Raw genomic sequence first — 20294 nt, 5'->3', positions numbered from 1 at the left:
AAGTGAATATACAGTTACATGCTTCATTATCTAATTCTAACTCTGAGCAAAATCAGCGGGGAGCCTCATGGCCAGCAGCACGTGGATGCTGTCTGGAGCACACGGGCTCCGTTAACTCTGCTGTGTGTAGGTCACGCTCTTCTTTATGGCGTTCTCTGTGGCACAAATCCTTTCCAAACCCATCCTAGCTTCCTCCAAGATGTAGCTAACTAAATCATGTGTAATCCTACTTCTAATTATTATTTACTTCATTTGCTTGTGATTTTTAATTATAACGCTGTTTCCATTCAACTGCAAGTTCTCAGCCTTGCCTGTACGTTGGAATGACCTGGAGGGCTTTAAAAAATACCGATGCCTGCTCTGACCCCCAAAAATTCTGCTTTAGTTGGTCTGGGATATGACTCGGTATTGGGATTTTTGAAAGCTCTCTGGGTGATTTGAACATGAAGCCAGGGTTGAGAGGTCATTTGTCAGGTAGAGGAACTTTTGGCAACACAGTTGGGAGTGTAGGGGGCTCAGGGCAGCTCTGACATCGACCCTAGCACCACCAGGTCTGGTCCCTATTATGCTTTTGACTTTCTCAGTTCTGCCATTTCTCTCTCTTTCGATTTCAAATTTTTGAACTACATTTTAAATTTGTTATATTTCTTTCCCCAAAAAGTCATTTTTTTCTTCTCTGTTTGCTCCTGTTTTATAACATTTAGTTCTTGTTTCATGGCTATAATTGCTATTTGTATATACATCTCTCCCACTCTGAGGTTATTAAAAAAAAAATATATATATATAGTTTGGGATTATGCATTATTTCTGTTTTCTTCAATTTCCTTTTTTACTGTTTTGTTTGTTTGCTTGTTTTACTTTGTCTTTAATATTGGAAGCTTCCTTCAAGTATCTGGTCATCCTTTTGTTTATATTTCATGACGAGACACTAAAAAGCTGATAGAAGTTGCTATGTGGATGGGCAGGTTGGCACACTGGCTTTTTGCATGGTACAACCACCTCAGTTCAGTTTCTGTAAGTCTTTTCTCTGGAGTTTTTTTTTTTTTTTTCCAAAGAAGGAGCCTCTGGTTTTCTGTGGGGGAATGAATGGAGAGAGACAGTGCTGGCCCAGGCTGTGACACACATCCTATCTGCTTTTGTTGAAACAGGCCCTTCCTCCTGGATTCTTTGCATCCCTTTCTCTTCTCTTCCTAAACTTATTTTCCTGATAGTTTGCTCTGGCCCCAGAGAGGTTGGGGTACAGTGGAAAGTCTTCGTATCAGCCAGACCTGGGCCTGAGAACTGACAGTGCCCCACTTTCTCTGTGGCTACATTTCCCAGATCCTACTTCTCCATCTCCACGACATACCCCAGATCTGGCATATTGCCTGGAACTGTGGTCTTCTGTGACTTTGGATGCTGTTGCTACTACCTTTATCAATCTGCTCTTTTTTTTATTTTTTATTTATTTTTTTTTTGAGATGGAGTCTCGCTCTGTGGCTCAGGCTGGAGTGTGGTGGCGCGATCTCGGCTCACTGCAAGCTCTTCCTCCCAGGTTCACGCCTTTCTCCTGCCTCAGCCTCCCAATTAGCTGGGACTACAGATGCTCGCCACCATGCCCAGCTAATTTTTTTGTGTTTTTAGTAGAGATAGGGTTTCACTGTGTTAGCCAGGATGGTCTCGATCTCCTGACCTCGTGATCCACCCGCCTTGGTATCCCAAAGTGCTGGGATTATAGGTGGGAGCCACCGCGCCCGGCCTCAATCTGCTCTTATATGAAACCTGGTCTTTCCTTCGCAACAGAAAACTCTGCTCATGCTGGCATTTGGGACCGCACCCCTCTCAGCATCATCCTGGAGCCCCTGCTCCTGGTTCCTGTCTCTCTCTTCTTCATTCCTTCCTTCCAGGATTGTCCTGTGAACTTCAAATCCTTCTCTCCTTTCTCCCTCTGATGTCTTACCAGCCAAATCAAGGCATTAGGGTCCTACCTTTTAACCCAAGATCTTCTTAATGTAGTTTCCCAAGCAAAGACATTTTTTTTTCCTGCAAGATGAATTGTGACAGCTGTTAAACTATATGCAGGCACACTTTGATTTGTTGAGTTTCAATTTATTGTACTTCCCAGATATCGTGGTTTTTTCTTTTCTTTTCTTTTTTTTTTTTTTTACAAATTAAAGTTTTGTGCCAATTCTGCCTAGAGCAAGTCTGTTGGTGCTAATTTTTCCAACAGCATGTGCTTATGTGTCTCTGTGTCACATTTTGGTAATTCTCACAATACGAATTTTTTCTTTTTCTTTTTTCTTTTTTTTTGAGACAGAGTCTTGCTCTGTCTGCCCAGGCTGGAGTGCAGTGGCGTGATCTCGGCTCACTGCAACCTCTGTCTACTGAGTTCAAGCGATTCTCGTGTCTCAGCCTCCCAAGTAGCTAGGATTACAGGCACGCTGTGCCTGGCTAATTTTTGTAATTTTAGTAGAGATGGGGTTTCGTCATGTTGGCCAGGCTGGTCTCGAACTCCTGACCTCAAGTGATCCTCCTGCCTCAGCCTCCCAAAGTGCTGGGATTACAGGTGTGAGCCACTGCGGCTGGCCAAACTTTTTCATTATTGTATGTGTTATGATGATCTGTGATCAGTAATCTTTGATGTTACTGTTGTAATTGTTCTGGGAAGCCCCAAACCATAACCAGATAAGATGGGGAACTTAATTGATAAACGTTGCGTGCGTTCCGACGGCTCCACCAACTGGCCATTCCCCCATCTCTCTCCCTATTTTGGGTCTACCTATTTTCTGAGACACAGCAATATTGAAATTAGGCCAATTAATTACCCTACCATGGCTTCTAAGAGTTCAAGTGAAAGGAAAAGTTGCAGGTCTCTCCCTTTAAATAAAAAGCTAGAAATGATGAAGTTTAGGGAGGAGGCATCTTTCATAGCTAGACAAGAGGAGTATGCCTTCAAAGCCTTCAATGGATGGGCTGACTCTCTTGCTAGGAGCTAATGCAGCTGATGACTTCAAGTGGGAAGTCAATGCTCATTTACCATTCTGAATATCCTAGGGCACTTAAGAATGATGCTAAATCTATTCTGCCTGTGCACTACAAATGGAACGACAAAGCCTGGACGACAGTGCATCTGTTTATAACATGGTTTACTGAATATTTTAAGCCCACTGTTGAGACCTACTGCTTAGAATAAAAGGTTTCTTTCAAAATATTTCTGCTCATTGACAATGCATCTGATCACCCAAGAGCCCTGATGGGGCTGTCCAAGGAGATTAATGTTTTTGTGCTTGCCAACACGACATCCATTCCACAGCCCGTGGATCAAAAACTAATTTTGACTTTCAAGTCTTATTACCTAAGAAATATATTTCATAAGGCTATAGCTGCCATAGAGAGTGATTCCTCTGATGGATCTGGGCAAAGTAAATTGAAAACCTTCTGAAGAGGATTCACTATTCTATATGTCAATATTTGTGATTCAAGAGAGGAGGTCAAAATATCGACATGAACAGGAGTTTGGAAGAAGTTGATTCCAACCCTCATGTATGATGTTGAGGGGCTCAAGACTTCAGCAGAGGAAGTAACTATAGATGTGTTGGAAATAGCAAGAGAATTAAAATTAGAATTGGAGCCTGAAGATGTGACTGAATCGTTGCCATGTTACAGCAAAACGAACGGATGAGGAGTTGCTTCTTATTCATGAACAGAGAAAGTGGTTTCTTGAGATGGAAACTACTCCTGGTGAAGATGGTGTGAACGTCGCTGAAATGGCAACAAAGGATTTGGAATACTACATCAATTTAGTTTAATAAGGCAGTGACAGGGTTTGAGAGGACTGACCCCAGTTTTGAAAGAAGTTCTACTGTTAAAATGCTGTCAAATAGCATCACATGCTACAGGGAAATCTTTCGTGAAAGGAAGAGTCAATTGATGCAGCAAACTTCACTGATGTCTCATTTTCAGAAATTGCCACAGCCACGCTAACTTTCGGCAGTCATCACCCTGATCAGTCCTCAGCCATCAACATTGAGGCAAGACATTCCACCAGCAAAAAGATTACAACTTGCTGAAGGCTCAGATGATCCTTAGCATTTTTAGCAATAAGGCATTTTTAAAATTAAGTTATATACATTGTTTTTAGACATAATGCTATTGTACACTTAATAGACTATAGTATAGTGTAAATATAACGTTTACATGCACAGAAAAACCAAAAAGTTTGTATGACTCACTTTAGGTGACATTTGCTTTATTGTGGTGGTCTAGAACTGAACCTGCACTATCTCTGAGGTATGCCTGTATCTTCCTCTATCCCAGTGGGTCTCCAAACCACCTGGAGGACATGCTAAACACAGGTTGCTGCATCCCAGCCCCAGCCTCAGAGTTTCTGATGCAGCCAGTCTGGGATGAGCCTGAAAAACTGCATTTCTTTTTTTTTTTTTTAATTTTACTTTAAGTTCTGGGATGCATTTGCAGAATGTGCAGGTTTGTTGCATAGGTATACATGTGCCATGGTGGTTTGCTGCACCTATCAACCCATCATCTAGGTTTTAAGCCCCGCAGGCATTAGGTATTTGTCCTAATGCTCTCCCTCCCCTTGCCCCCCATCCCCCACAGGCCCTGGTGTGTGATGTTCCCCTCCCTGTGTCCATGTGTTCTCATTGTTCAACTCCCACTTATGAGTGAGAACATGTGGTGTTTGGTTTTCTGTTCCTGTGTTAGTTTGCTAAGAATGATGGTTTCCAGCTTCATCCATGTGCCTGCAAAGGACACGAACTCATTCTTTTTTATGACTGCATAGTATTTCATGGTGTATATGTGCCACATTTTCTTTATCCAGTCTATCATTGATGGGCATTTGGGTTGGTTCCAAGTCTTTGCTATTGTAAATAGTGCTGCAATAAACATATGTGTGCATGTGTCTTTATAGTAGAAAGATTTATAATCCTTTGGGTATATACCCAGTAATGGGATTGCTGGGTCAAATGGTATTTCTGGTTTTAGATCATTGAGGAATCACCATGCTGTCTTCCACAATGGTTGAACTAATTTACACTCCCACTAACAGTGTAAAAGCTTTCCTATTTCTTCACAGGCTTGCCAGCATCTGTTGTTACCAGACTTGTTAATGATCACCATTCTAACTGGCGTGAGATGGTATTTCATTGTGGTTTTGATTTGCATTTCTCTAATGACCAGTGATGATGAGCTTTTTTTCATATGTTTCCTGGCCGCATAAATGTCTTCTTTTGAGAAGTGCCTGTTCATATCCTTTGCCCACTTTTTGATGGGGTTGTTTGTTATTTTCTTGTAAATTTGTTTAAGCTCCTTGTAGATTCTGGATATTAGACCTTTGTCAGATGGGTAGATTGCAAAAATTTTCTCCAATTCTGTAGGTTGCCTGCTGAGTCTGATAATAGTTTCTTTTGCTGTGCAGAAGCTCTTTAGTTGAATTAGATCCCATTTGTCAACTTTGGCTTTTGTTGCAATTGCTTTTGGTGTTTTAGTCATGAAGTCTTTGCCCATGCCTATGTCCTGAATCGTATTGCCTAGGCTTTCTTCTAGGGTGAAAACTCGCATTTCTAACATGTTCCTGAGTCAGGTTGATGCTGCTGGTCTAGGAAGTATACTTTGAGAGCAACTGATAACACCTTAGTATAATAATTATAGTTTTTGGGTGAGAGGATTAAATGGGCAAATTAATGCCAAGCACTCAGCACCATGCCTGGTATTCGTATACATTCCACAAGTGCCGGCTATGATAATGAAGGGTGGCCTGATGAGTCTCATCCCTTGTAGTTGGTATTGCCATCACACCTCCTTCCATGTGATGCTATGATCTTCTTTAAATAGGTAATCCAGACAAGGTAGTGGAATTTATAGTTGTTGCAGTGAATCAGATTGTGAGTATTCAATCTGACCCTCTGAATTGGCATGAGGAAACTGAGGTCTGGAGAGACAAAATTACTTTCCCAATGCCACATGGCAAGTCAGAGGCGGCATATCTATGCTCTCCTTTTCTTATGCAATGAGTGAGCTGGGTGGCATTTTCCCTTTCCCGTTTTTGTACTGACATTTCTGGGAATATGTGAAACATAAGGCAAGTACTTATACCCCAAAATTATATCAAGAAGATTACTGAATAAAAAAGTGGCTATATAGCAGACACATACTAAATGTGAAGTTCACAGCTTTTGCAGCCAGGACTGAAAACCAGTGCTCTAGCACGTTGCCTTCTTAAGTGAATGCCCAGGGCTTCTATAGTTGGGCACATATACTCCCCATCTCCTGGCTTAGCTCATTCCAGGGCTATAGAACGACCTTTCCCAAGGGAGCGGATTCACACTGCTTCCATAGTCTGAGATCCTGAAGTGAGCCTTCCCCATCTGCCACAACAGAAAGTAAAAGTAGAACCTGTTCCAACTATTCTATCTGTCTGTTCAACAATTATTGAGCACTTGACAATTGTGTATATGGTGCAGTGATAATTGAATGGATGGTCCAGAGGGGGTCAAGATAGAGCAGCTGCCACCTGGAGATGTTCATGATATGGACTTTTCCAAGAGGAAGAGTCCAACTGGAAAGATGTACCTGATTCTTAGGCTTCTGTTTGGGTCGTTTTTTTTTTTTGCCTTTTGAAGGGATGCAGCATTCCTGGAGGTACTGCAATACCAGGTCAACATGTAGAATGAATAGAGCAAGCTCTTATTCCATCTCCCTGCTCCCAAAATCCATTTAATATGTTGTCCTCGGATGGAGGACGTATCAGATATTAAAATGATAAGAACAGATACCACACTTGATCTTAGCCAAAAGGCTGAGAAGTGATGCTGCCTATGTCTTGAGTTTGTTCTCTCCCCACTGATATTATTTTCTTCTCCTTGGCAGGAAGATGATGTCTGTTAGGAAGCCTCTGAGGTTCCTGTTCCTTTCTGCTGGATTTATGCCACTGCCAATATCGGAGCAGTTTCTACCACCCACACATTTCCTTGTTAAATAGCCAAGCCTCTTCCCATGGGGAATGCTTTCATTAAAAGAGGCAGCCACCGCTGCACAGACCTGCAGGCTTCTCAGGACTACAGCAGGTGGGGGAGCAGTGGGCAAAGCCAGTGGAGGCACAGGCTGGGTTGTGGCAGTCTCCTGGAGGGCCCGCCCTAGTAATGAGGGCCCAGGCATGCGGCTGACCCTTTGAAGATGTGTCCTGAAGCTCTCTCATGGTGATCAATGACAGGAACTCAGACTCCTGCTTTAGCCAAATGATAAGTTTGGCCTCTTTTATGAGGAAAGGAACTCCTTATTGGAAACCAAATTACAAATTAATTAGCAGCTTCCTCTGGGACTGGGCGTAAACATCAACACCACCCAATGATGAATTTCTATCGTGAGCCCCCTCACTGCAAGGGCATAAAATGGCCCGGGCGGCATGGGGTCTGTAGACATCCAGGCAGCTGTGGCTGAGGAGAAAAGGCCTCTCCAACATGACATCCTCCTGCTGTGTCACCAACAACTTGCAAGCCTCTCTCAAGAGCTCCCCCCGGCCTGCCTCGGTCTGTTCCAGCAGCGTGAACTGCCGGCCTGAGCTGTGCCTGGGCTATGTCTGCCAGCCCATGGCATGCCTGCCTTCTGTCTGCATGCCCACCACCTTCCAGCCAGCCAGCTGCCTCTCCAAAACCTATCTATCCAGTTCCCGCCGGACAGCCAGTGGCATCTCCGGCTCCATGGGCCCTGGCAGCTGGTACAGAGAAGGGGCCTTCAATGGCAGTGAGAAGGAAACCATGCAGTTCCTGAATGACCGCCTGGCCAGCTACCTGACAAGGGTGCGGCAGCTGGAGCAGGAGAATGCGGAGCTGGAGAGCAGGATCCAAGAGGCCTCTCACTCCCAGGTGCTCACCATGACTCCTGACTACCAGTCTCATTTCAGGACCATTGAGGAGCTCCAGCAGAAGGTGAGGGCAGCGGTGAGGTGAACAGGCTCTCTGGGAAGGGATCTGGACTAGCTGGCATTCCAGATTGGAATCTCGTTAGCTTATTAAGCTATGTTCAGGACAAAGAAACTTCCCTAGGGCATAGGGTTATTTTATAATTTGAGCACTCAGCCTGAGGCTTTCAGGTGGAGAGATCTGGGATCTAGTCTCAGTTCTACCATTGCCTCATTGCATGACTTTGGGAGGTCCCATCCCTTCCCCAGGCCTCAGTTTTCTCATCTGTAAAACAGGAATAATAATGGTCGTTATCTAATGGGGTTGTCAAAAGGATTTGATGAGATGATGCAGGTCAAGTGCTTGGAACACACCGAGTTTCCTGGTCCACAGTGAGTTTTCAGTAAATGTCAAAGACCCTTCTAACTGTCACATGAGTGACTTCAGACATGAGATTCTTTCCCTCCACATTGCTTGGCACATCCAAAATGGGGAATTTGAATTTACAAAGCTCCAGGTTCTTAAAAAATACATCTCAAGTTCTCCAAGGACTAGCGATTCACTAAATATCTCCCAGAGTTCCAGGGAAGAGGACCTTCTGCAGGGATGGCTGCAGGGCTGCTAGATCCTACCTTTGCTGCTGTCTTTTCTTCATTTGCGTTCTTCTTGCTTCTTCTCATCCTGAACTAACCCTCTCCATGTGCCTTGGCCTGCAGATTCTGTGTACCAAGGCAGAGAATGCCAGGATGGTCGTGAACATCGATAATGCCAAACTGGCTGCCGATGACTTCAGGGCCAAGTGAGTTCAGCCGGGGGGCTGGAGCTGGGAAGGTCCTGTCCTCATAGGCTCTGGGGCAACTTTCCTTTAGTTTCACGGAGGGTTGGAAAGTGCCGGCAGTTTAAGGCCTTCCCTGAGTTCTGCATTCTGTTTCACCCTCGGTTGCTGACCCTGTCCTTGTGCAGGTACGAGGCGGAGCTGGCCATGCGGCAGCTGGTGGAGGCTGACATCAATGGCCTGCGCAGGATCCTGGATGATCTCACTCTGTGCAAGGCTGACCTGGAGGCCCAGGTGGAGTCCCTGAAGGAGGAGCTGATGTGCCTCAAAAAGAACCATGAGGAGGTGAGGCTGGAAGTCCCGCTAAAGTGGCCCCGGGAAGCAGAGGGGGAAGAACGTGGGGTATGGGGTTGGATAGGCATGGGCTAAAATTCCCAAGCCCGCCACATGTTGTTTCAGTGACTTTGCCCAATTTATGGAATCTTTCTGAGCCTCCTCATCTGTATAACAGGGACAACACGATCACGCAGGGTTATTGTGAGGATTTAATGGATAGGATATGGATCATGGAAATCTCCAAGGCACGGGTATGAAACACCTGCCACTTGGTCAACGCTCAGAAGTGTAGCCCCCTTCCCTTCTGCATTTCCTGGGCTAGTGTGGCTGCCAAGCGCTCACTAGTGGCGACTGCATTTGTTTTCTCTCGAGAGCCACACAGCAGAGGTAGAGTGGTGCAGTGGTGCCGGGGTGAGTTATGTTCCAGATCTCACGTTGAATGGCCTGTCCATCTCTGCCCGGCTCAACTCTCAGAAGCAGTCCCATCTCTTCTGAGAGGGAGTAGAGCTGCAGTGGTCTCCTCTTTTTGTCCCCATCCTTATTTTGTCCTCTCTTCTGTTTGCATATAAAATGCTCAAGCTGAAGCCATAGGCAAACCCTTTACTCTCTGATTTTTCCTTATCTCCTGAAGTTTCTCAGAAGGGAAGCCGTCTGCTTTGGGCACCTGTGTGCTGCAAAGCCCACCTGAGCCATGGTGTTTTTTCCCTCCTCCCTGGTTGACTCTCAACCTCTTGACTTGGGATTTGAATGAACAAGTGCCTCTGAATCTTGGCTGGGTTTCCTCAGGCTTAAGTGTAAAGTAACAATCAGTCACCAGGTACTCACCAAGCACCCTCGGGCTCCTGACTCATCTCACTCAAATCAGAGAACTGGGAACAGCACCAAGAAGCCACTAATGAGAAGTTATCGCACACCCTGGCAGCCTCAGTGACCACTTTCCCTCTTTGGCAGCCAAGCCTGGGAGGCAGCTGCCCTAACTCAGGCCTTTAACTAGTCAAGCCAGGCTCCTGCTACCCTCCTCCCAGGATGAAAACAGGCGGGGAGGGTGACTGGGAATACTAGGGGGACTGGTTTCCCATTTTAGCCCAAATGCATCAAACCTGGGCGCTACTCTTGGCTTCTGCCAAAGTGATAGGAAGTGTTGTATTGCAGTGAGGTTCCCATCACAGGGGTATTCAGCTGGAGTTTGAAGAGCACTGGGATGCTGCTGAGTGGACTGCAGTCCTTGGGGGCCATCTAATGTTTCAATCTTTAGCAACTTTTGTTGCATCTTTTCATGTCTCCCTGGGGAAGTGAGCCAGGATCCTGTGATTCTTACACTTGCCTGGAGCTCTTGTGCCTTTTCAGGAAGTCGGTTCCCTTCGATGCCAGCTTGGGGACCGCCTTAACATCGAGGTGGACGCTGCACCCCCGGTGGACCTGACCAGGGTACTGGAGGAGATGCGGTGTCAGTACGAGACCTTGGTGGAGGCCAACCGCAGGGATGTGGAAGAATGGTTCAATAAGCAGGTGGGCCTCTTATGGTGGGGGTGGCCTCCTCCATGTCCCTAGGAAGGGACTCCAGCCTTCTCCTTCCCCCCACTGCAGATGGAGGAGCTTAACCAGCAGGTGGCTACAAGCTCTGAGCAGCTTCAGAACTACCAGTCAGACATAATTGACCTGAGACGCACAGTCAACACGCTGGAGATTGAGCTACAGGCCCAGCACAGCCTGGTGAGAGCTGCTGGGTGGGCACCCCTCCCTCTGGATCCTAGGCGGTACTGAGCATAGGTGCAGGTTCCCAGGAAAGAGGAAGAGGAAGCCCAGATTTCAGCCACCATGGATGCTCATCGTGTTGACTTTTCCTGGAGGGAGGTTTCTCCGGAGATCCAGCTCAGAGATAAGAGGGATGTTTCAAATCAGACATGGGTTAGGTGGACACTGTCAAACTCAACTCCACAAGAAGGCTCGTTCTGTGCTTAGCCTGCCCTTCCAAACCTATGGATCTCAATATCACCCATCCTGATGCCCAGGTTCTTCTCTGGACCAACTGAACCAGAGTCTCTGGAGATGGGGCCTGATTATGGGTATTTTTTTTTTTTTTTGAGATGGAGTCTCACTCTGTTGCCCAGGCTGGAGTGCAGTGGCATGATCTCAGCTCACTGCAACCTCTGCCCCTGCTGGGTTCAAGTGATTCTCCTGCCTCAGCCTCCCAAGTAGCTGGGATTACAGGCATGCACCGCCATGCCCTGCTAATGTTTGTATTTTTAGTAGAGATGGGGTTTCACCATATTGGCCAGGCTGGTCTCGAACTACTGACCTCAGGTGATCCACCCACCTTGGCCTCCCAAAGTGCTGGGATTACAGGTATGAGCCACTGCACCTGGCCGGTCATGGGTATTTTTTTGATGGCTCCCATGTGGCGCTAATTTGTGGCCAGGTTTGAAAACCACTGTTCTAAATGATGCCAGCAGGGAGGTACTTGGGAAATCTCAGATCCAAAGCCTGAAGCCAGACAAAGGTTGCAGAAGGAAGGAGGGATTTAGGATCAGATTTACAAATAGAAACTGTGGTTCCATAATGTACCAGCTGTTTACCCTTGAACAAGTCATTTGACCTTTCTGGGCTTCCGTTTCTAAAGTGACTGATGTAGGGAGGGCTCATTTCCAGCATCAAAGGGAGATTTGGCTCTTCTTGGTTCTTTCTGAAGCAGGCCATGGTAAACAGCTCCCCTTCTCATGGTTATCTCTTCCTTTGCCTTAGAGGGACTCCCTGGAAAACACGCTGACGGAGAGTGAGGCCCGCTACAGCTCCCAGCTGGCCCAGATGCAGTGCATGATCACCAATGTTGAGGCCCAGCTGGCTGAGATCCGGGCTGACCTGGAGCGGCAGAACCAGGAGTACCAGGTGCTGCTGGACGTCCGGGCCCGGCTGGAGGGCGAGATCAACACGTACCGGAGCCTGCTGGAGAGCGAGGACTGCAAGTATGCAGGCCCAGCTGAGGCTTAGAGAGACGTGGGCAGGGATTCTGGGAGGTTATAGGAAGCAACTGGATCTACCCTTGAGGGATCATCAGCTTAGAACCCTGTCCTGACTATGGAGACATTAAGAAGCTGGTATGCTCTGAAGGAAGTAAGGCAGTGGTGTTCATGCTGCCATCCTGAACCAAGCCCCTCGGAGACCACTCTATCTCATTCCAAGCTGGCAAGCTCCTTCTAAGTGCCCACCATGGGGCAGGTGCTATGGAGGACACCAAGATAGAGGAAGACAGGGCATTTGCCCTCCTGTCATTTCCATATGTTTAGGGAGATAGGCAGACAGGTGACTGGAGGTCATGGCCTGTCCGGAGCTTAGGATGAAAAGCAGCTTTGTTAATAGTACCTACTCAATCCTGCTCCCACCTCTTACCCCAGCCTCACCTCATAGCTCTATTCCTCTCAGAACAGAGATTTTGGCATGTCAGCAGGACAATAGGTAGCCTTGTGTAATTGAGCCCTGGTGGGGAGCAAGACAGGAAAGATCAGCCGGGGCCCATTTATGGAGAATGACACGGGTTATGCTGGGAAGGGAGGGCTTTAATTTATAGGCAAGTGGAAGGCCTTACTATTGTTTTGAGGAGGAAATCAGAGAATTTACTGTGTGTCTTCTCCACTAGATGGTAAACATCTAGAATGCAGAGACATTATAATACCTTTTTATTCACTGTACGTGGCACATAGTAGATGCTCAGTAAATGTCTCTGAAGCTCAAAGCTGTTCTTCAGGAAGATGGCCCTGATAGCAGCAGGAAGAACTGAGTAGAGGGAGGGGAACCAGGCAGGGAAACTGTCCAGGAGGCCCTGGCCACAGCCTAGGTAAGCAATGGGGAGGGCCTGAGTTAGGGCAGCAGAGGCATCAGCTCTAGACACTGTGCAGGTAGAATCAGCAGGACTTGGTGGCTGTCTGAATGCAGGGTACCTCTGGGCCATGGACACCTGGTGGGCTGACGACTGTTGTAGCTATTTCTTATTCCTCATTTGGCCTTGCTTCTCCACCATTCAGAATCTACAACTTCAGGGCAAATGTTGTGTCAAACATTTGCAAGGACCAGGCCATTAACATGCATGAATGACGTGGGTCATATGGAGGTGGTGGAAAAGCAGAAAGCTCTTGCTTTGTCCAATCCAGGCAGTGGCATGCCCTCAGGGCCACTTCTACTGTATGAGAAGCAGGTCCAGTATTGCTGATCTTCCAATAGTTCCAGGGAAGCTGAGAATGTGGATTTTTAAAAATGTTAAATTCTCCTGATTCTTAAGTATTTTCAACAAATTAAAGAAAATATATAGTGCCAGGCAAATGGAACACATTTCGGGTTACACATGATCCTCAGGCCTCCCGTTGGTTCTCTGAGGTACTGGGTTTCCATCCAGCATCCAGTGTGTTGTTCCTGGTTTTGAGCCCATGCCTGTCAGTCTCTGAGATCATCCTCTTTCCTTTCACCATGTATTAATTCTTCATTCATTTATTATTTTGTCTGATCCAAATATTCTTATTAGGTGCCTACTCTATGTGAGGTATGCAGGGTGGGCATGGGTCCGTGGCTGCTGGCCTCACTGCTTGGCCGGGGAGACAGACCATAATAGAATGATAACTACTCACGATGAAAGGAGATACATGTACCATGGGGGCTTTGTCTCAGAGAGGTGGGGGAGGCTTCAAGGAGGACGTGACAGTTGAGCTCTTAAACAAGAGAAGAAATGTAGGTGAGTGGAGAGGGAAGAGGGTTCCAGAGATGTACGGCACAGGGCACAAGCCCTGTGGCCTGAGCAGTACAGTCCCTGCAGGAGCTGGAAGAAGATCAGAGTACCTGCAGCTCCCAGAGCAATGGAGCCATCAGGTGAGGCTGGGGCAAGAGGTGGGAGCAGGATCATGCAGGTGCTATTAAGGAAGCTGCTTTTGTTTATTTTATTTTATTTTACTTTAACTTCTGGGATACACGTGCAGAACGTGCAGGTTTGTTACATAGGTGTACATGTGCCATGGTGGTTTGTTGCCTATCAACCCGTCATCTAGGTTTTAAGCCCCGCATGCATTAGATATTTGTTTTAATGTTCTCCCTCCCCACTCCCCTCACCTCTCGACAGGCCCCAGTATGTGATGTTCCCCTCCCTGTGTCCATGTGTTCTCATTGTTCAACTCCCACTTATGAGTGAGAACATGCGGTGTTTGGTTTTCTGTTCCTGGGTTAGTTTGCTGAGAATGATGGCTTCCAGAGGAAGCTGCTTTTCATCCTGAGCTCAAATGGAAGCCACTGAAAGTTTTAGGGAGGGGAGGGACATAATTGGATTTGTGACTGTAGAAGATTGCTCTGGCTACTAAGTGGACAGTGGTTAGGAGGGGCCCAAGCGGGGTTGGGGAGATCAGTTAGGAGGCCATGAGGTGACTCAGGCAAAGATGGCGGAGGTTGGGACCAGGGAGGCTGGGCAGAGAAAGCACGGTAGATGGGGTTGAGAGGCATCCGAGGGGAGAATTGGCAGGACCTGTGGCCGAGTGGGCCTTCTCTACTAATCCTGTCCCTCTGTGACTTTCTCCTGCAGACTGCCCTGTAACCCGTGCTCCACTCCTTCCTGCACCCCCTGTGTGCCCTCCCCATGCGTGCCCCGCACCATCTGTGTGCCACGCACCGTTGGTGGGCCTTGCTCACCCTGCCCCCAGGGCCGCTACTGAAGTCCCTTTGTGCCGGTGGATCCTGGAGGGCCTGGGGCTGGGCAGCCTGGTATTCAGCGGCCACCAAAAGAGCAGGGCCAGCCCCGGCCAGCAAGGAAGACCCTGAGCAGGACCGTGGATCACCTGCAACAAGCTCTGATACTCCAGGGGGTGCTTAAGCCCTCATCACTTCAAAGCTGCCTCTTTTTTCCATGGGTGAACTGTTCTCTTTGGTGATGTTTCTGGTTGTCTGTGCTGCCTCAAAGAGCGTGTGTTCTTAGTTAACTGGCAAATAGAGCTGCATTCAATGGCCTTGCAAACATGTCTGTCTCTGTTTGTCACTTACGCTGCTGCATCCACAGGCCAATCCTACTCAATTGGGCTTAAGAGGAACGTGGGCAAATTCTGTATTTATTTTTATGCTCCTTCTGCTTCCATAGAGGCTTGAGAGGTGTTCACTAAAAAGGCCTGCATGCCATAAACCAGTTAAAACTAATCAATTACTCTAGAGCCAAGTAATAAAAGAATAAAGAGAGGAGGGAGATAATTATGCCAGAAACCTAGGCCAAATTACTGTAATTGAGAATCATACCATAATAAACCCACCCCTAAATCTCATTACAGCTGGTACAATGGGATCATTCATTCTTTCAAAATATCTTCACTGAGCAGCTACTGGGTGCGGGTTCTGCATTAGAGGCTGGCTAATCCAGGGAAGAGTTCCCAGACACATTGTTAGTAATGCCTCATTTAATCCTTGCAACAATCCATGAAAAATATACCATTATTTAATCCATTTTGTAAATGAGGAAACTGAGGCCCAGAGAAGTTAGGAAACTTGCCCAAAGTCACACAGCTTGTTAGTGGCAGACCCAGGACTGAAATCGAGGCTTTCGGGCTCTAGAGATGCTCAGCCAATTCACATTCACAGTCCTCACTATTTGCAAACTACAGCTGGGTGCAGGGGGTATTAAAAATGCAAGTGATCACCACCATTCAAACACTTGTAATTACAGGAGGAGCTAAGACCCATGTGCATAAGATGCCACTCCTTTCTTCATAAGGGTCATATAATCGTAACAGTAATAATAGTAATAATGGCAATGGTTACTAATTCTTGAGGACTTATAATGCACTGAGTACTCTGTGGAGCATATTACATAAATTAACTTACCCAGTTTTCATGACCACCTTGTAAAGCACACACAGTATCCATTTTAGACATGGAAATGGAGGCATAGAGTGGTAAAGTTAGTTGTTGAAGGTTACATGCAAGGACAAAGACTTAAACCCAAGTCTAGCTGCACAGCAGTGTTATTTTAACCATTCTAACTGCCAAATTCCTACCCAGAAAGAGTAAACACTAGTCAAGATTGGGAGAGAGTCTTAAGCTGAGAGGATCTGAAAGGCTTCTTGTAGCTGGTGGCATTTGTAATAGGTCTTGGAGGTTGAATAGAAGGTCTACAGGGCGCCAGATAGGCAAGTAAGTGTGTGGGGATCTTCAGGAGAGCAAGGGGTCATGCTTGGAAGGCCTCGAGGGGTCTTGCTGGCTGGAGCAGTGAGTTCCTGTGAAAGGCTGATGGGGATGAAGCTCAAATGGTAGAAAGGCATCAGACAGTAGGGAGGCCTTGGGTACCCCACAAAGAGCCTGGACTCTGGACTGTATCCTGAAGGCAGTGGGAGGGCTGCTGCAGGATTTGAGCCCAAAGATGACATGACTTGAGTGGCATCTTAGAAAGTCTCACCAAGTAACACAGACAGGATAGCTAAGAGGAGGGGATAGGCTGTTGAAGAAGCTAACAGGGTCTCAGGTAAGACAATGTCAGGGATCATGGAAAAATAAGGAATCAATCTAAGAGACACTGTGATGGACCTGACTTGGCAATGGATTGGCCATGGCAGGTAAAGAGAGAGTTGGGGACAGGAATCTTGAACACCTTTCTGAACCTCACCCTCCAAACACACAGTTCTTCCTTAATGAGCTGAGATGATGTTTCTATTAAGTATCCTCCCTCTGGCCTTGCCAAGAAATGATGAAAAATGGATTGGATCCTGAAGCTGCCTGCAGGCTACTCTCCAGACATGATCCTGCAGGCATCCCTGGCAGACAAGGTCATTAGCCTGACAGCAGGGAGATGAACATACTGCTCAGCAAGCTGTGGTTCCTGGTTGATGGGTGGGTAAAATTTCAAAGAGCTGAAATGCCCAGAGAGAGGGGCTTCTTGCTAATTGGATTTTCTCATAACTGTGTGCAAACCAGCAATCTTTAATTTCAACCCTGGTGCAAAACTTTTCTGGAATGTGCTCAGCTTGATAAACAACATGCTGAACAGACCAAACCTTTGGTTCTGTAATCCTAGACCTGTTCTGTCCAATATGGTAGCCCATAACAACATGTGGCTGCATATACTGAAACATTCATCTGAGTTGCACTCGTCACACGTGGCTAAGTGGTAGTAAATAAGACAACACAGACATGGACTATTTCCAACACTGCAGAAAGTTCTACTGGACAGAGCTGTCTTAGACTGTCAGAACTAGAAGGAGCCTTCCAGATGATCTGGCTCAGCTTTCCCAGTTTTACAGAAGAGTCATCTCAGACCCAGGGAGGTGGACAGATGTGTTCACAGACACAACCAACAGGTGGGAATTGAAGCCAAGATTTTTGACGCCAAGCCTTGTAGGTCTCCCCAAGCACTTTATGCTTCTCCAAGCACCCTAGGTTTATTATTATTTCAGGCTAATACATATTTCCCCTTTCCTTTTCTTTCATTTCCCAAAGAAGGGAGACATTTTCTCTGAGAAGCTGAAACTTCTTCCTGGGAATATAGTTCTCTTAAAAAGCATCGCTAGCAACTACCAAACTCAGCATCTCCTCCTTCTTTGAGCACTGGGCTCGGTAAGAGCAAAGACCTTGAGCTGCGGCCCAGAGCGTCAGCAGGAAAGATTGCACAGGAGTTGTGGACCAGAAGTCCTGGACCCTGGACCCCCTGGGGACTTCCAGAGTCTCCGTTTCCCCAGTGCATATTGTTTCAGTCCAACTCGGTCCCCATTCCCACACCTGTGTGTCCCTCCCAGTTGCTAAGACCTGCCTGACTCCCAAGATGCCTGTTAAAGCTTTTTATATGAAACCAAGCCCCACAGCCCAGGGCCAGGAATACCCTCCTCTGCCGGAAGTGAGGCTCATCATCGTCTGTGTCTGGATGCTACTTCAAGCCAGAGGTGTCATGAGCTGCCCTCCTGCCTAGCCTGTCTCTTATTTGATGGATGAAAAAGCCGTGGGCATAGACTTTGGGAGATATTTATTCCCCACCAGCACCGGGATCTCCTGGGAACTGGACTCAGTGTACCACTCATGGAGATTCTCAGAGGAACTCTCTCCTCATATCAAAGCATTTGCATCTAATTAACTCTTTATAGATGAAGAGTTTATAGGGAAATGTAGGCAGGACCCTGGTCAGGTCATAAAACCTCTGTCATATTTGATGTTTTGGAGAAACCCTCACAGGTATCAGGGATCCGCTCTGAGTGGGACTGGAAAAGAAAAGGGTATGCTTTTTAAAGACCACTTTCCCCAAGGCTATTCAAGAGTCTGGGCCTCACCCCTGCTGCTCACTGCCCTAGTGCAAAGCACCCTCTTCTGGGGGTGAGAGTGAGGGCCCATGGGCAGAACTGCCATTCAAGGAAGACTGGCCAGAGGGCGACAGCTTCCTGAAAGATCCAGGAGTTGGGTTTGGCATCTGGGAGTTGGGGCTGTGTGTGGACTCTGAATTGCACTGAATGAATCTTTCCTCACCACTATATTAGGAAACCTTTTAGAGTGTGATCAAAAAAAGAATATGCACATGTACCCTAAAACCCTAAAGTATAATAAAAAAAAAAAAACAAAAAAAAAAAACAAAAAGAATATGCCTCTTCCAGGCTATAACCAGGAAAATCATTGATAATAAAACAATATTCTTTTTGTATTTCATATTTTTTTTTTTTTTGGAGAGAGAGTCTCGCCTTGTAGCCCAGGCTGGAGTGCAGTGGCATGATCTTGGCTCACTGCAACCTCTGCCTCCTGGGTTCAAGTGATTCTTGTGCCTCAGCCTCCTGAGTAGCTAGGACCACAGGCACATGCCACCACGCCTGGATAATTTTTGTATTTTTAGTAGAAATGGGATTTCACCATGTTGGCCAGGCTGGTCTCGAACTCTTGACCTCAGATGATTCACCCACCTTGGCCTTCCAAACTGCTGGGATTACAGGCGTGAGCCACTGCACCCGGCCTGTATTTCATAAAATATAACACTTGAATGCAATGATATCAATTAGGCTAAACAGAAAGTTCCTAAGATCATTTGATGTCTTTTTGCCCAAATGATCAAGACAAATTTATATTTAAATAGCAGTGTCCCTTAATCATAATATGTAAACAAAGTCACCAATGAGCATCTTGGATTAATGGAGAAGATCAGTGCCTTTGGCTTCAGAAAAACTGGGCTAGACCCCCAGTTCTGCTGCTAATGTGCTGTGTGATTTTGGCAGAACTCTTAATCTCTACGCATCTCAGTCTTCTCTCCTTTAGAAATGGGAGTAATTCTACCTTTTTTGCAGAGTTGTTGGGATATAATACATATAAAAATGCCTGTCATGATGCCTGGCATATTGTAGGTGCCTGATGAATGTTGAGTAAAGAAAACATGCTTTGGCAACGAATTTCCCTTCTCTTCTGACTTTCCCCAATTACAATGGCAGCTAAGTCATATTTTGGAGACATTCTGAAGCCCAAGTTTCAGAAACAACAACAGCAGCAGCAGCAACAACAACATATGGGTAGCTTTGCTTTGCTCTAAGAGCATTGGATGAACTTCCAATCTTGGCGTAAATGCCCTAGTAGAGTGGAGGCCCTGGTGTCTGAGGCTCGGTGTCCAGTCCTGGAGTTCACCATCCATTCCCAGGTGCCCTCCCTCTGCCCAGCCCTCTGGCTCCAGAGCAGACTGAAGGTCTCCCACAGGCTTAAGGGATCCAGTTTTTAAGCCTCATTCACTGTGTTGTGTGGAGCAGGGATGGCAACCACAGTTCACAGGTCAAACCCAGCTGCTACCTGTTTTGGTAAATCAAGTTTTATTGGAGCATAGCCATGCCCATTCATTTCCCTGTTGTCTATGTCTGCTTTGTGCTACAATGGCAGAGCTAAGTAGTTGCAGTGCAAAGAGAGTATACAACTTGCAAAGCCTAAAATATTTAGCATCTGTCTTTTAAACAGATAAAGCTTGTCTATCTTGGTGCAGAGGAAACAGACTGTGCTAGGGGCCCTGGGACCAGTCCTGGCTCTGTATCTGACTTGCTTGGCATCCCTGGGGAGCTCACAGTCTTTCTCTGGTCTCTGAAGCATGAAAGGTTGAATTAGTACTTGGAAGTTTTCTTTAGTTCTAATAACTTAGCAGTCTTTGCTCTATTGCTCTTTAGGGATTTCTGAGGCTCTTAAAAGAGAATTTTACTTTTTTGGGTATTGAAGGTCAGTGGAGAGGACGATTCATCTTAGAGCCAATGCCATTCCTAGAGAGAGGCCAGGTAGTCACTCAGGGAACAAAGTCTAACTTTTCAATGGGGCAACTCTAAAGAGAAAACATTTAA

The 20294-nt window shown here is 46.5% G+C and overlaps 1 protein-coding gene and 1 non-coding gene across 2 annotated transcripts; one reads left to right on the top strand and one right to left on the bottom strand.

The window, feature by feature from the left end:
* Positions 1-6617: 6617 nt before the first annotated feature.
* On the bottom strand, positions 6618-6808 carry LOC129470917 (U2 spliceosomal RNA). The gene has a single exon (XR_008653434.1). It is a non-coding gene; the product is annotated as a U2 spliceosomal RNA (small nuclear RNA).
* A 588-nt stretch (positions 6809-7396) lies between these two features.
* KRT32 (keratin 32) lies at positions 7397-15290 on the top strand. Its single transcript, XM_055256380.1, has 7 exons — positions 7397-7925; positions 8615-8697; positions 8862-9018; positions 10357-10518; positions 10597-10722; positions 11752-11972; positions 14564-15290. Exons 1-7 carry the CDS (start codon positions 7458-7460, stop codon positions 14691-14693), a joined length of 1347 nt encoding a protein of 448 aa, XP_055112355.1. The 5' UTR covers positions 7397-7457; the 3' UTR covers positions 14694-15290.
* The last annotated feature ends 5004 nt before the right edge of the window (positions 15291-20294 follow it).

The sequence above is a fragment of the Symphalangus syndactylus genome, chromosome 20 (genome assembly GCF_028878055.3).
Source record: "Symphalangus syndactylus isolate Jambi chromosome 20, NHGRI_mSymSyn1-v2.1_pri, whole genome shotgun sequence".
Classification (NCBI taxonomy): domain Eukaryota; kingdom Metazoa; phylum Chordata; class Mammalia; order Primates; family Hylobatidae; genus Symphalangus; species Symphalangus syndactylus.
The sequence above is the reverse complement of the archived record's forward strand: the minus strand, read 5'-3'. Positions and strand labels throughout refer to the sequence as shown.

Excerpts from the sequence above, each read along its gene's own strand:
- KRT32 (XM_055256380.1), top strand. The coding sequence starts at position 7,458 with ATGACATCCTCCTGCTGTGTCACCAACAACTTGCAAGCCTCTCTCAAG. Across the intron at positions 7,926-8,614 it reads TTGAGGAGCTCCAGCAGAAG|ATTCTGTGTACCAAGGCAGA; the intron begins GTGAGGGCAGCG and ends CTTGGCCTGCAG. Across the intron at positions 10,723-11,751 it reads TACAGGCCCAGCACAGCCTG|AGGGACTCCCTGGAAAACAC; the intron begins GTGAGAGCTGCT and ends CCTTTGCCTTAG.